Below are 13,097 nucleotides of genomic sequence, written 5' to 3' on the forward strand. Positions count from 1 at the left end.
GTCGTACTTAATCTGAGGAAATCCACGTCACTCAGTGCAGCAGCTCATAAATTCATGAGAGAAAACCGCAGTGAGCAGAAGGTGGATGGATGGAAGTCGAGCTGAAAGCCAAGTGGTGAGAAGTGCTGTCGTTTCCTAATGCGAGGCAGGATAGGTGAAGTTAATGCCGCCCTTGTAAAGTCGCTGGCGTGGCAGGAGGACCAGTGTGTCAGAGGTTAACTGGTGTTTTTTTCTTCCAGGTCTGTAACTACTGGACCATGTGAGCAATTTCCAACAAAGTTGGGGTGAAAGTTTGCGATCCAAGTTCGCATATTAAAAGTTCTTTTCTATTCCACTTTGGATGGAAAGTCTGACAGCCCGTGCTGTAAATATGAACACAGTCTTCTTTTCAAAGCTCACGGTCCGGCGTTCCTCTGCACGCTGCTGGACGAGCTGTAATCCGGCACGCTTTACTCACAGTTCAACTCTAAACGCTGTGTTTCAGAAACCTGTGTGATCAGCTGAGGTCGACAGCGACAGGTCCTCGCTTCATGTGTAACGTTTTTTAAGCGTTTAAAGATCAAACATTTTTGATAAGTGTTTCTCCCAAAAAATAAAGCTTAAGGTTTGATCTTTGATCTTTTCCACCTGCTGAACTTTCACTTAAGTATAAAACAGGTTTCACTAAATATTCCCACTCAGATGCTGCTGGTCTGCTACCAATCCGTGCACGTGACTGTATTTTTAATCACACATTTCTAAGGTAACTTTTACTCGACTGATGTGATCGATATCAGTGTGTCGTCTGTAACAATTAAAACGCTTTTACATTATTTCTGATTTATTTCTTTTCCCATCCCAAGTTCACTCCTCCAACCTCTAAGCCACCACTGCCCCTAAACGATGTTTACACAATGAGATATATCTGATCTGCACTCTCCATCTATGATATTTGCTTTTAACTGTTGCCATTATCACCATTATCAGTGCCACCCTATAGAATTTCCGACTGCGATCCAAATGTAGTTTCACAAGCCAAGTCGTCTCCGCGCTTCATAAAAAACCCTCCGACGAACCCTTTAAAAAACCTCTTAATGTCTGGAAAAGCTCCAGAAACTGGATGGCTGACTGATAAGAGGCCTGCAGGGGCAGGAGGGGAAGTTCACAGCGTGACTCGCGCACCACTAAACGATATTTGTTGTGAATAACATTTAACCGGTGGGCCTCGCTTGACACCATAGAAACAGTCCACTCCCGTCTGCAGGTCTGTGGAAAGTCTGAGCCAAGCCGGAGCGCACAGCAGGCACGGAACCTGCTGTCACTCGCTCAAAAACGTGAACGGCGCAGGAATTCAACCTCGTTCCATTATGACGTCGACGCCTATTGTTACGGAGTGAAAGCGGGTGGAAAAAAGGAGGACGTGCACGGCAATAAAGTTGTTCTGGCTGCGTACCGAGCACAAAGATCTCCACCCCCTTGCTCCGGAGCTGCCTGGCGTAGCTCTCCACCGCATCCTCAGATTTGCCGTCGGTGATGATCACCAGCGCTTTGGGAAAACCCTTCCTGGCGCCGGCCTCCTCGGTGAGAGCATTTTTCAGGAGGTAGTCCAGGGCGTTGCCTGCACCAATGAGACATAAAAGGGTTGGGTTTTTTTTTTAAGAAAAGAAAAAATCAACAATGGAAAGAAAGGGCTCAGATGTGAGGGAAGTTTATTTAAGTTTTATTTTCAGTCAGGTGTGGATTGATGGAGGTGATGGAGGTGCCCGTGGGTCCTCAATCATGTCAATTTCTAGAAATGATAGCTTTCAAGTCGTTAAGCACATTTGAACCAAATTCCTAAAATGACTGTATTACTGAGTTTTTTCAGTGTAACAAATTTCACTTGATTAAAAATTACAGACATAGAGTTCATCTGTTTTATCGAATTAGCTGCCATAATTTTCATTAATCCGTGTGGTGGCTGCTCGGTCATAATTTCACTGGTCATATATTATTCAACTTTTTTCTGTCTTCACAGTGATTGAAGCTGCTCATCACTGATGTAGAGGCGTGTCACACACCATAGAACAGAACACTCCTCACTTTTTATTTCAATTAGTTACTTTTCTTATCCAAGTATTTTTATGGATATTTTTGGCTAAATTTAAAGTAATTTGTATAATATAACTGAATGTCTTCGACATTTTATTTCTCATATATGTCATGTAGCTTCACTACTCTTTCTCACTGCTGCCCCTTGAGGTAATATGAAGTACTGAATTTGTAAATTCAATCCAGCCATACTCACTTTCAGATAAATACACTTACATATATTCAATGAAATTATGTTAAATTTCGCCCCGATCCTGGAGAGGCGGTCCTGGAGGGCATGAAGTAATACAGTAGTCCTGGAGGACACGTGATAGTAAAGCAGCCGTGGGGGCCATGCGTCCCTCACCTGTCCGGCTGCTGCCGCCCTTGTAGGGCAGCGAGCTGATGGCGCGCAGCAGTGCCGGGCGTGTCAGGTGTTGATCCAGCCTGAACTCGGTGGAGGCGTCGTCGCCGTACTGCACCACGCCCACCCTCGTCCTGTCCTCGCCAATCTGAAAGGCTCCGGCCGCCGCCGACAGGAAGCTGCGGATGTACTTGAAGTTGGGCCTGCCGACGCTCCAGGAGCCGTCCACCAGGAACATGACATCAGCCACGGCGCTCGCAGAGCATTCTGGGAGAAAAGCAGCAAACTGAATGAGCGGAGGAGAGGGGGGAGTCATAACATGGATTTTCATAATCCACCAGGAACATGAAGATTGTTTCCCCATTTATCAGATTATCAGACATTGGGTTATTTACACAGTAATGTTATGTTAAAGATCAAAAACATAACAAACCCAAAATGTTGTTAAATGTAGTTAAAACTTATACTACTATTTTTAAGTTTTACAGCAGTAGTAGTAATACATATCAGATTTGTGGAGTTATTTAGAATATAAACCAAATAATTATTGTGGTTTTTAACACTGGTAATCAGATTTTCTAATAATGGAAATACCTGTTATGGTCTTTAGATCTTTCTTTACATTACAATCATAATAAATATCAATTTTCTTCCAGTTATTTATATTATATTTGTAATAAATGTTGTGTTTATTGGGGTAATTACATTCTAATACTGCCAAATATCAGATTTTGTGAGATTATTTTCAATCTAATAATCATGAATATTATGTTTCTTACCTTCTTTCTAGAAAAACATGAATCCATTTTAGAGGCTTTAGAGAGAATTTAGGAATTGAGACACTTCTACTTGTTTCAAGTTTGTTTTTGTAGAGAACCACATGGATGTAAAATCTGTACCAGGACTAAACATGAGAACATTCTGCCTGTCCACCATCCACTGAGTCAAAACTGTTCGTATATAACACAGCGAGCAGCCGAAGCTCGTTGTTTTCCAACACGTGTGCATTTTTATGTGGTTAAAAAGCTGCTGAGAGTGAGTGCTGTAGGTTTCCCGCGCTGTTTACGAGACCTCCCACATGTTTCCAACTGTTTGCACCACTAAAATGTTTTTTTTTGCTGTGGTACCAAGCGTTAAAGAAAAAAAAAGAGATAAAAAAAAAAAAAAACCTCAATGATTTTGTGGATCTGTTCATTTAAAATACGCTGGGGGGATAAAATGTTTCCAGAAAAAGTAAACTAAAGAAAGCCCTGATATATGAGAGACTTAAAACTTTAGAGCTTACACTACAATGCATCCACATCTATATGAATACATGACAAAAACATTGTAAAACTACAGATCATGTTTGACAATAATCCTCACATCAACCATGTTTATGAGGAAATAATCCCTAATCTATTGTTCTTCATGGAAATAGAGTTGAACTTTTTCTTTTTAGCATTTATTTTATTCGTCGTCATTTGTGTAAATTAAAGCCCTGCGAACTCAACGACGTTAAAAGTGAAAGCGTTTTCGGGGCAACTTTTTGAAGACGGCGTCCATTTCCACAGAACCTTTGAAAACGATGTAGCGAGCATGCTCCACCACCAGTTGGCGCTGTTGTTTTTGTAATGAAACCCACACACACATGCGCGCAGAGAACAATACACTCTAAACTTTTACAATTCAAGTACTTGGACACTCTTAAAAAAAAAGAAGCTGTGTTTTCTCCTGTTTCAAAAAGTCGCCCCCCCCCCCCCCCCCCCCGGTTGCCATGGAGACAGCGTTGGAGCATTTTCAAAAACTTATGTTTTCAGTGCCTCCAAGTACCGTCAAAAGTTTTGTGTTTTCACTTGAACAACTGCAGCTAAGCGTTTACTTTCACTTAAGAGGGAGCCTGTTTTTAGGGATTTGTTAGCCTGGGAATGCTATAGTTGTAACATATATTGTTTATATAAATCTTTTTTTAAATATTGTCTTATTTTATTAATAAAACATTCTTGTGCTCCAAGTGACTCCATGTAGAAAAAATAATTCCTAAAAGGCTTCAGTGTTGCATTTTTGGGGGGGAAAAAACCTTCAATGTGTTCACAGTTTTTTTAGAGATATGAGGAGAATAAAATGCGTCGTACTGGAGTAACTTGGTTCCTGAGCTCGTTGGATTTGCTTGACTGCGCATTAAAAAGTCAACGAGTGGCTGGTGTAGCATGGAGACTAAGAAGGGATCAGCTCAGGCTAAAGTGTGCTGTAAAATACTAAACTGGTGACGAATGTAGAGTCAATGCATCTCCTGACTTCTGTATTCTAAGTTCGAAGCCTTCATGAGCTTAATTAAATGCAGGTAAGTACAGGAGCTAAATTACTTTAAAAACACACACTTTTCTGCTACTGATACCTCCGGAACAGCCGTGAACACTGAAATCTCTGAAATCGTTGCCATCAAACAGAGAATTTGAGCAAAAAGCAGCTCAGTGTTCAACGTTATCTCCCCTAGAAATATGTAAAGCAACAAAGTAACTGATACTGTTTTCACTCTTAGGCTCCGTTTCCACGACAACGTTTCATGTGAAAACACATCGTTTTTGTGTTTTTGTTTCAGAAAAGTTTCAAGTGTTTTCAAAAAGTTTTTTGCTGTTTCCACGGAGACGGAGTGAAAACATTTTTAAAACGTTTCTTTTTCAGTGGCTCCGAGTGTCTGAAATACACCTGAAATACTACAGAAGTTTTCTGTTCTTACTAGAAAACGGGGCCTAAGCGTTGCACCCTTTCATCATTGGCTCAAAATGCAGCATAAAGGTGCCATATGGAGTATAAAGGAAGTACTAAGGATGTATGAATGTATAAAAATAAAGATATTTAACATTAAGCACAAGACCACATTTATAGAGTATTAACGTTAGTACAGATGAGTTCCGTACATTTTGAATGGGTGCGTTTGCTCCTGAAGAACAAAGAAAAAGTCAAACTTGTGTTTTAACATTGTTGTACTCTGCTGTAGGGCTGTGGTTCCCAACCTTTTTCCCTTGCCACCGTCCCCAAATTGCCTCTATGAAAGACTGTGGATGCTTCCTCGCATCGCTGGTTTGCCACAACAAAGGAACTTTCCCAAGTTTGTTCAACATTCAAGAAAGTGCCTTTTTTTGATCTTTTTCTTTGACTTTAGGAGCACGTGGAACCTTGGGGGGGTAGTTTTACACCAAATGAATTGTAAGAATTAAATTAGGACTTTCAAGCTATTTATAGTTTGTCACGTTTGCAAATTCCACTCAGTGTTGAGGTCAGGCATTGTTCCCACTAGTTCACATTCAGAGGCTTTTTCTCCTCCGAATGTCGACTATCAGGGAAAATGAATGGATGAATTGAAAACATATTTTGAAGGGTTAACAAAACATATTGCAAATGCGTCAACTGTAAGATCTAAAAGGAAGAATTCGTGTGTTCCATAGTGAAGAAAACTAAAAATAATAAGTTTTGGCTGATTTAGTGACGATAAGTGAATATTTATGTTTACTATTCATTGTTGGGAGTTTTTAGGACCCCACAAACAACTGTTGGGCAACACTGCTCTGATTCAAACTGGCTCTCTGGGAGTTTCCTCATGACTTTCTTCTCGTGAAAAGAAAGGAAAATCATCTCGTCATCATGTGTGGAACAGCAGCAGCAGCAGCGGCGGCGGCAGCGGCAGCAGCAGCAGCAGCGGTGCTCTTGTAAATCAGCCTCTGTAATGGTTTCCACTTCTCTCAGCACTTGAGGGCTGGGCTCGCTCCGGGACCCGGCTCCGACCCCCGCACTGAGCATGTGCGGCTTCCTCCTCCACCACTGGCATAACGAGCCGGCCGGGAAACCAAAACCCATGACTGAATCCTTGAGAGATTTACGGGGGCCTAATGCTGATTATTTCTATACAATGGGATGTTGTGTGGTGGGAACCTCCCTCTGCTGCTGCTGCCGCCGCTGCTGAGCTCATGCAGATGGACGCCGCCCGGAACAAAAACTCGGGGGGTATGAAGCGCCGAAGCCGAGGAGGCGAAGCCCCTCATCAGTTGCGCATCACAAGACTTACTGACTGAGTCCGAAGGGTCGGGTTTCCTGGAAGGTCCTCTGGAGGTGCCACTTGACTCAACTGAAAGACAACAGAACAATCAAACAAGTCATGTCAACCACCCAGTCGATTCCAAGAAAAACCAACATCATCACTTGATGTCATGATGCTGAAACGTTTCCTGTCGGTAACTGTCGCTGCTTTTCCCCCCAAAACGTCATCGCTGGAACCGGCCCGTCATCTCTCCCCCTACGCCAGACCCAATATCACAGAACAACGTAATGTAATAAACCTTTCTTGCTTGGAGTCGCAGCGGAAACGCTGAAAAACAAGCAGCCAGGCGCGCGGGGCGGCCTGATGTCATGGCAGCTGCACGATTCCCAGGGAGTCTCCGATGCTTGGGAGGGTTTCCTGGGGTCTTTCGGTGGTGCCGAGCCGGCGTCCCCGCCAAAACACGAGCGTGGGCCTCGGGCTCGGCCGGGGAAACTGGCTCAGCGCTTTGCGCGAGGGAAAACCCAATCACCCGATTTCATAAAGGCCTCGAGCCGCGGCGGAAGATATCCTCCGATGGCTGCAGGTTCAGCGTGCGGTCAGCGGACAACAACGGAGCCGGTCATGTCTTTCGGGTGCTCAAACCTTTTTTTTTTCTTTCATCTCACTTATTTAGATCGTTTCAAATCATCTGTCATTTTTCCAACTAAACTTTATTTTTGAAAGCGTCAGCTACAGATACAAGGAACACTATGTCCTAGTTATGACCTCATTCACTGAAGGGAAGGTAACAGATTACTATAACCAACCCAGTCATCAGTTATTTGTAACCATGGGCCACTGTCGGGTAAATATCACCTCAGGTGTAGTTTGTAGGTGCTGATCTGATATGAAACAAATTCAAATCTTCTTCTGTGGCTCAGGTTAGTTGAACGGAGCAGCGCATCAGGTAACGAAGGAAACTTCCCCGCCTTTGTTTTTCTGAATTGTCTTTTGCGTTGTCGAGCATGAAGCCAAACTCTCTGTCCCCCCCAACGAACTGAGCAGACTAACCAGAACCGGTGAGCAGGTTTCACATGGAGCTTTTCACTCCGGTGTTCATTCCAACTATGTAAATGTTTCACAGCTGACTGATTCCCTGTGCTGCTCGCTCAGGCCTTCAGACCGGAGCGGAAAACTGCCTGGAAGCAAAAACCTCCACTCACTTGATCAGGAATAGAGCTCAACCTGAACACACACACACACACACACACACACACACACACACACACACACACACACACACACACACACACACACACACACACACACACACTCAGGGACTCACTGGTGATGCGGCCGGAGATGGGCAGACTCTCCTCTGATCCGGCGTACGTCGCTATCGTCACCACGTAATCCACATCTGGACTCAAGTCTGAGATGGACGTCTTAGTCGCAGATGCGGGGAGAGTAAATTCTTTCGTTAGCTCTCCTATGGAAAAAAAAAAAAGAAAGAAAAAGAAAATGCATAAAGTCAGAATGGAAACCATTAGGAAACTATTAGATTACTTCATTTCTCCCAGAGTCAAAACACGGCTTCGAAAAATTGTGAGTGATGACCCGAGGACTGGAAGAGCCGCGTAAACACACAACAACACTACGACTCGGTTTAATGAAAACTTTCCTTGTTACTATAAACCAAAACACATTCTCTTAACCCTTTAATACCCTTAAATCGTCCTTTAATTGATGGCAAATAATCGCTTACTGGAGCTTTATTCTCATATGGGAGAAATAATAAGAGATATGAGGATTTAGACCTAAACAACCAACATGATACTGTATATGGATTTTATACTGTTATGGCATTAATAGTGTGTATTTGTTGTTAGAATGCGAGTTACTTTATAAAGGAGTTGTACTAAGAGTTTCATACCTAAAGATGAGTACAAGTAGTGAAACCCCTTCAAGTCTGCGTTTCATTGTGAGCCATTTTATAGTAATCATGAGATTAAGAGTGACAGTGTTTGTTAGCTTTTCAACTTAAAATCATATGAACTCACAAACTGAACTGAATTTTTTTTTGTACTTCCACGCGTGTTTAGTGTTACCATAGACACCTTAAGGTTTTTTGATTTAACATGTTTATTCTACATTTTTATACTATGTTAAATATAGACTAGTCTCAACCTCCAGCACTTTGTTTTAAAATCTATTTGTGTAGACTTTGTCTCCTAGATAAGCAGCGTCTCTCCTGGTGGGAAAATTCGGAAAAACGATTTTACGTTGATCTAAAAATTCATGATTAATTACCGTCTTTTTGAGACTATAAGTCACTTTTTTTTTTTTAAGTTTTTTGACTGGTCATGCAACTTATATTAAAATGTCACTAATATTTCAGAATGCACCAGTAAAAAATAAATGGTAATTATAACACTTTTTTCCTTACTTGACTCCTAGTCTAGAAAATACGGTAATTGATTATTGGTGTTTTCTAATATGTTTCTGCTCTCAATCTGCAACCCTTTCTTTTAGAGTCTTTTCGAATCTTCAATTTTACCCAAAGTGTAAATTTTAGGAATAAATATTTCACATTAAAAATTTGAATTAAAATACTGTATTTTCTGGATTAAAAGTCACTTTTTTTAGAGTTGTATGACTGGCCATGTGCTTACATTAGGAAATCACTAATACATCAAACACCAGTGAAAAAAATAAATAGATGTTACATAGCAGTATATATGTTTTTTGTCTTCTTGAAGCGTTTTCAGATTTGACTCCTAGTCCAGAAATTACGGTAATTAATTAATGGCGTCTTCTTCTATGTTTCTTCTCTCAACTTGCAGACCATGCTTATATTTTTGAAATGACATTTAGTTTGTACATTTTATCTGTTGAGGGCAGGGCTTTTTGATGTCTGGGCTGAAGGGAGGAGAAACTAATAAATATTCCAGCAAATTGCAAATGAACTACAGTGACAGCCCTCTACTTTGCAAACAGATTTTCATCAAATTTTCTCAAACTAATTGCTGCAAAGTTGGAAACACAAATGTCTGTAATTACGATATTTTAATGAATCACTGGGATTCGTCTCCAAGCTTCCTGAAGGCATATATAGACTTCTTACAGTGGAAAATGAGTGTGCAAACAGCTGATTCCACTGAACTCTCGGGGTTTGTTTTCTTGTTGGGCCGTCTGACTGGAGTGTGCATGTACACTCTTGAGCTGAAACAACGTTGACAGGTTGCCAGCCGGCTGACGATTACACTCATCCACACATAATGTTTTTGAGTTCATATGAGCTGGAGGAGCTGAACGTGTGTCTGCAGAAAACACATAATTACGGGGAGTGCTGAGATTTACCCGGCAGAGCTTTCGGGACGCTTGTAATGACTCGCTTGTTTTTGTTTAGGGTTTTTTTTTTTTTTTTTCAATTGAGCGAAAGCACCCACCTGTGTCGAAGGTTACTTGTATTCTGTAGCCCTGTATCGTGGACTGCGGTCGGCTCCAGATCATCTGTACCGTGTTTTCATTTAAAATCTTAAACCTCAAATCTGACGGAGGGTCCACTGTGGAGAGAGAGCATCGGCGCGGTTAATCCTCCAGCTTCACATCGGAGTTGTAAAGGTGGAAACAAAAGACGTTTTAACTGTCGGCCAACAGTCAACACTTCCAGGGTGAAGTGACACAAGTTCACTGTTGGAGCAAACAACAACAACAACAACAACAACAACAGAGAGGAGAAGACACACCAAACTACACATGTGAGGAAAGCCATTTTTGGACACGTTGGGGAGAAAAATAAAATGACCTCCGTTTGAGCTGGACTCAACCGACAAACGAGACGACAAACACGACAGAGCAGCACAACACTGCCTCCCTGTGGTTCAGGAAACACGAACAGGAAGGGGAGGGGGAGCTTTGAGGGACGACTCCATGGAAGCAAAGAAAAGACCATTGTTTTTTGTCGCTGAACGTAACTCGACGGAAAACTGACAAATCAGCTTCAATGGGTTGAACAAACATTTGAGTACTTTGCTCTAAAGCCGTTACAACTGATCCAAATGCCGAAAAGAAGAGTTGAGTTGTTTTTTCAGAGCGAAGAAGACGTATGTTAGGAGGCTGTGAGGCTGGTAAACACTTCAAGAGCTCACAAGGCCACTTTCAGAGAACTTTTGCTGTTTGTTATTGGTTTTTAATCCCAACACTGCCCCCTACAGCCAACGGTGGTACTGCAACGTTTGTCCAATTACAAAACGGTCAAGAGGCTTTGTACGTATCTCACATCAAGAAATTATGAATGAACCTTAAACTCTTTATTAGACTATGATCTCTGTCCTGATTAACTTATAAATTAATTTTCATAACCTAAAATGTTGTTGTATTTTTCAGGACAGTTACATCACAGCTTCATTTTTAAAAATATTTTTTTCCCACTGAAGGCAGATTTCTGTATTGGTCTTAATTATTTTTGTTGGTTTGTTTGTTTGTTTGTTTGTTTGTTTATTTATTCATATTTTTTTCAAACCAAATGGGACAAGAGAAACACAAAAAACATTCATAATATTGAAAGTATTTTAATATATTCTGACTATAAGATTTTATCAAATTAAAATTGTTTTTTTGACATTTCTTCATATTTTGAATTAAATAGTTACTTCTTTCTCGACATTATTGCCTTAATTTATTTATTTTCTCAACATTTTGATTGAATAGAATTAAAATAGAGTTAAATTTGTTGACGATTTTTTATTTGACTTTAGAATCAAGGTTTGAACTTGTTTTTAGTCTTTTTTATGACATTGCTCCTTTATTTGTACCATTCTGAGTCTTTTTCTAACATGTTCTGATTTTAAAGTCAATATTTTAACCTTTCTTTGTTATTCACTGTGCAATGACTTGGTTTTACTCAAATATGTTGTATTGTTGTGACTCTGGTCTCTAAAATGACTTTTCTAACCTTTTCCTCAGCATTTCAAAACAAATCATAACTAAAATTTTAACATTTTCTGTGAGATTATGGCAGTAATCACTTTGACTTTAATGTTAAGATTATTAAGTATTTAGGATTTCACATTTTTATTCCTCACATTATTGGTTTTTTCACTTCTTTTTCTTTTTATTTATTAAAAAAAATCCACTTTATTTGTCATACTTTTTTAAATATTTGACTTCACATGTAACATTCCTCTTCAAATGTGCTTTTAGTAGTTATTGGAACTTAATTGCTTATAAAACTGATCTTTGCTTCCATGCACGTCTCTGCTGCTGGTAAGATCCCATTTTTTATTTTTTTTTTGTTTTTGTTTTTTAACTATATCACCAAATTAAAAGAGTAAAATCCCTCCCATCAACAAACCACGACAAACATGGACAGGCCAAACGTCCGGCAGACTGTCCATGACCTCAATCCGACTCATGTCGAATTGACGATAAAAACACGACACTGGGCTGCTGTTGATTATACAATGGATGCCGATCTGAGCGTCGTCTCCATTGCAAACCTCGCAAAAGATTACACGGTGTCCGTGCAGACACGTGTACGTCTTTTCTGCTGGCGTTTTCCCCCAAAAAGAAAATCTCTTGACCAGCAGTCCTGAAACTACTGCTGGTAGTTTGAGAGCCGCTGGTTTGTGTGCCGTTAACCAACAAACAGTCAAACGAGTGACACGGGCGGTTCATGCATGTGTACATGAAAAGTTGTTTGATGCAACAACTTGGGAGCACAACAAAAAGGGGAGAGAACGTTTCCATGTACACGGGGGGACCACAGATGGTTTTATGTCTCAGAAAATATTTGACCGTGATACTCTTCAGGTTGGGGTGGGGAGCGCCTGGCGGGCTAGCTCGCTGTTCCGATAAAAAATACGCTCATTTCATCTCGCCAAAGTTCAAACTGTTTGTGTGTGAATAAACAGAGTGTTGGTTAAAATAGCTGCAAGCACAAAGACAATTAAAAAAGCTTTTGATATAATATGCAACCTCACTGCTTTACAGGTGCTCTCTAAATAATAATAATAACAATAATAAAAGCATTTTGTCTTCCTTAATATGAATAAATTCCACACAAAAAAGCTCATAAATATGGAGTTCAAAGTTTGAAATGGCTGAATAGTTCATAAAAGAAAAGTATTTTTGGAGAAAAAGCCTCTATTTGGGACGGTTTTCATTTACATTTCATTTTTCACGTGAGTATTTCAAAGTGAATACGTCAGTAAAAATGAAACTTTCACTATTCAGAGCAAATACTACCTGATTTTAATCATTCTTAGCCAATATAAGAGAAATACACAGTAAATAGACTGAAACCTTAAAAGAGTAAATATAGGAATATGGGAGAGAACCAGGGTTTGAATTAGAAGCTCATTGAGTAACGTGTTACTGTAATATCACTACTTTTAATGTGCTAGTAACTGATTACTATTGTTAACTTTATACTGCAACCTTTTGCACACATACGGTAGAAAAAGTTTAAAACCATGTAGTAAGCATGTTGGACCACTAGTGGGTGCTATTTGTTTCGTTTTTTTTAATGAAACCACTTTTTTTTTTAACCTGTTAAAAGTTAAAAACGCTGCAGATGATCAATTTAATATTTGCAAACTCAATAAAGTAATTGTTCATTTTTGCTTTTTTTTGTGGAATTTATTGCATCTATAGTCTCAATCTGAAGCTAAAACTGGAACATTT

At 40.2% G+C, this 13,097-nt stretch overlaps 1 protein-coding gene across 6 annotated transcripts in view; it reads right to left on the reverse strand.

Moving 5' to 3' along the window:
• col12a1b (collagen, type XII, alpha 1b) overlaps positions 1-13,097 on the reverse strand; it is a 143,144-nt gene that overhangs the window by 127,464 nt on the left and 2,583 nt on the right. For 5 of the 6 annotated variants that reach the window (XM_080490675.1, XM_080490677.1, XM_080490676.1 and 2 more), the window contains exons 3-7: positions 9,860-9,976; positions 7,756-7,899; positions 6,459-6,518; positions 2,417-2,680; positions 1,433-1,597 (exon numbers count right to left, since the gene is read on the reverse strand). In XM_080490675.1, coding sequence (XP_080346801.1) covers positions 1,433-1,597; positions 2,417-2,680; positions 6,459-6,518; positions 7,756-7,899; positions 9,860-9,976 — 750 coding nt within the window. Of the gene's footprint in view, positions 1-1,432; positions 1,598-2,416; positions 2,681-6,458; positions 6,519-7,755; positions 7,900-9,859; positions 9,977-13,097 lie in introns of those variants that run through there. The other variant, XM_080490679.1, reaches the window with a different exon arrangement.

This window comes from Lipophrys pholis (assembly GCF_963383615.2).
Source record: "Lipophrys pholis genome assembly, chromosome: 21".
NCBI classification, from domain to species: domain Eukaryota; kingdom Metazoa; phylum Chordata; class Actinopteri; order Blenniiformes; family Blenniidae; genus Lipophrys; species Lipophrys pholis.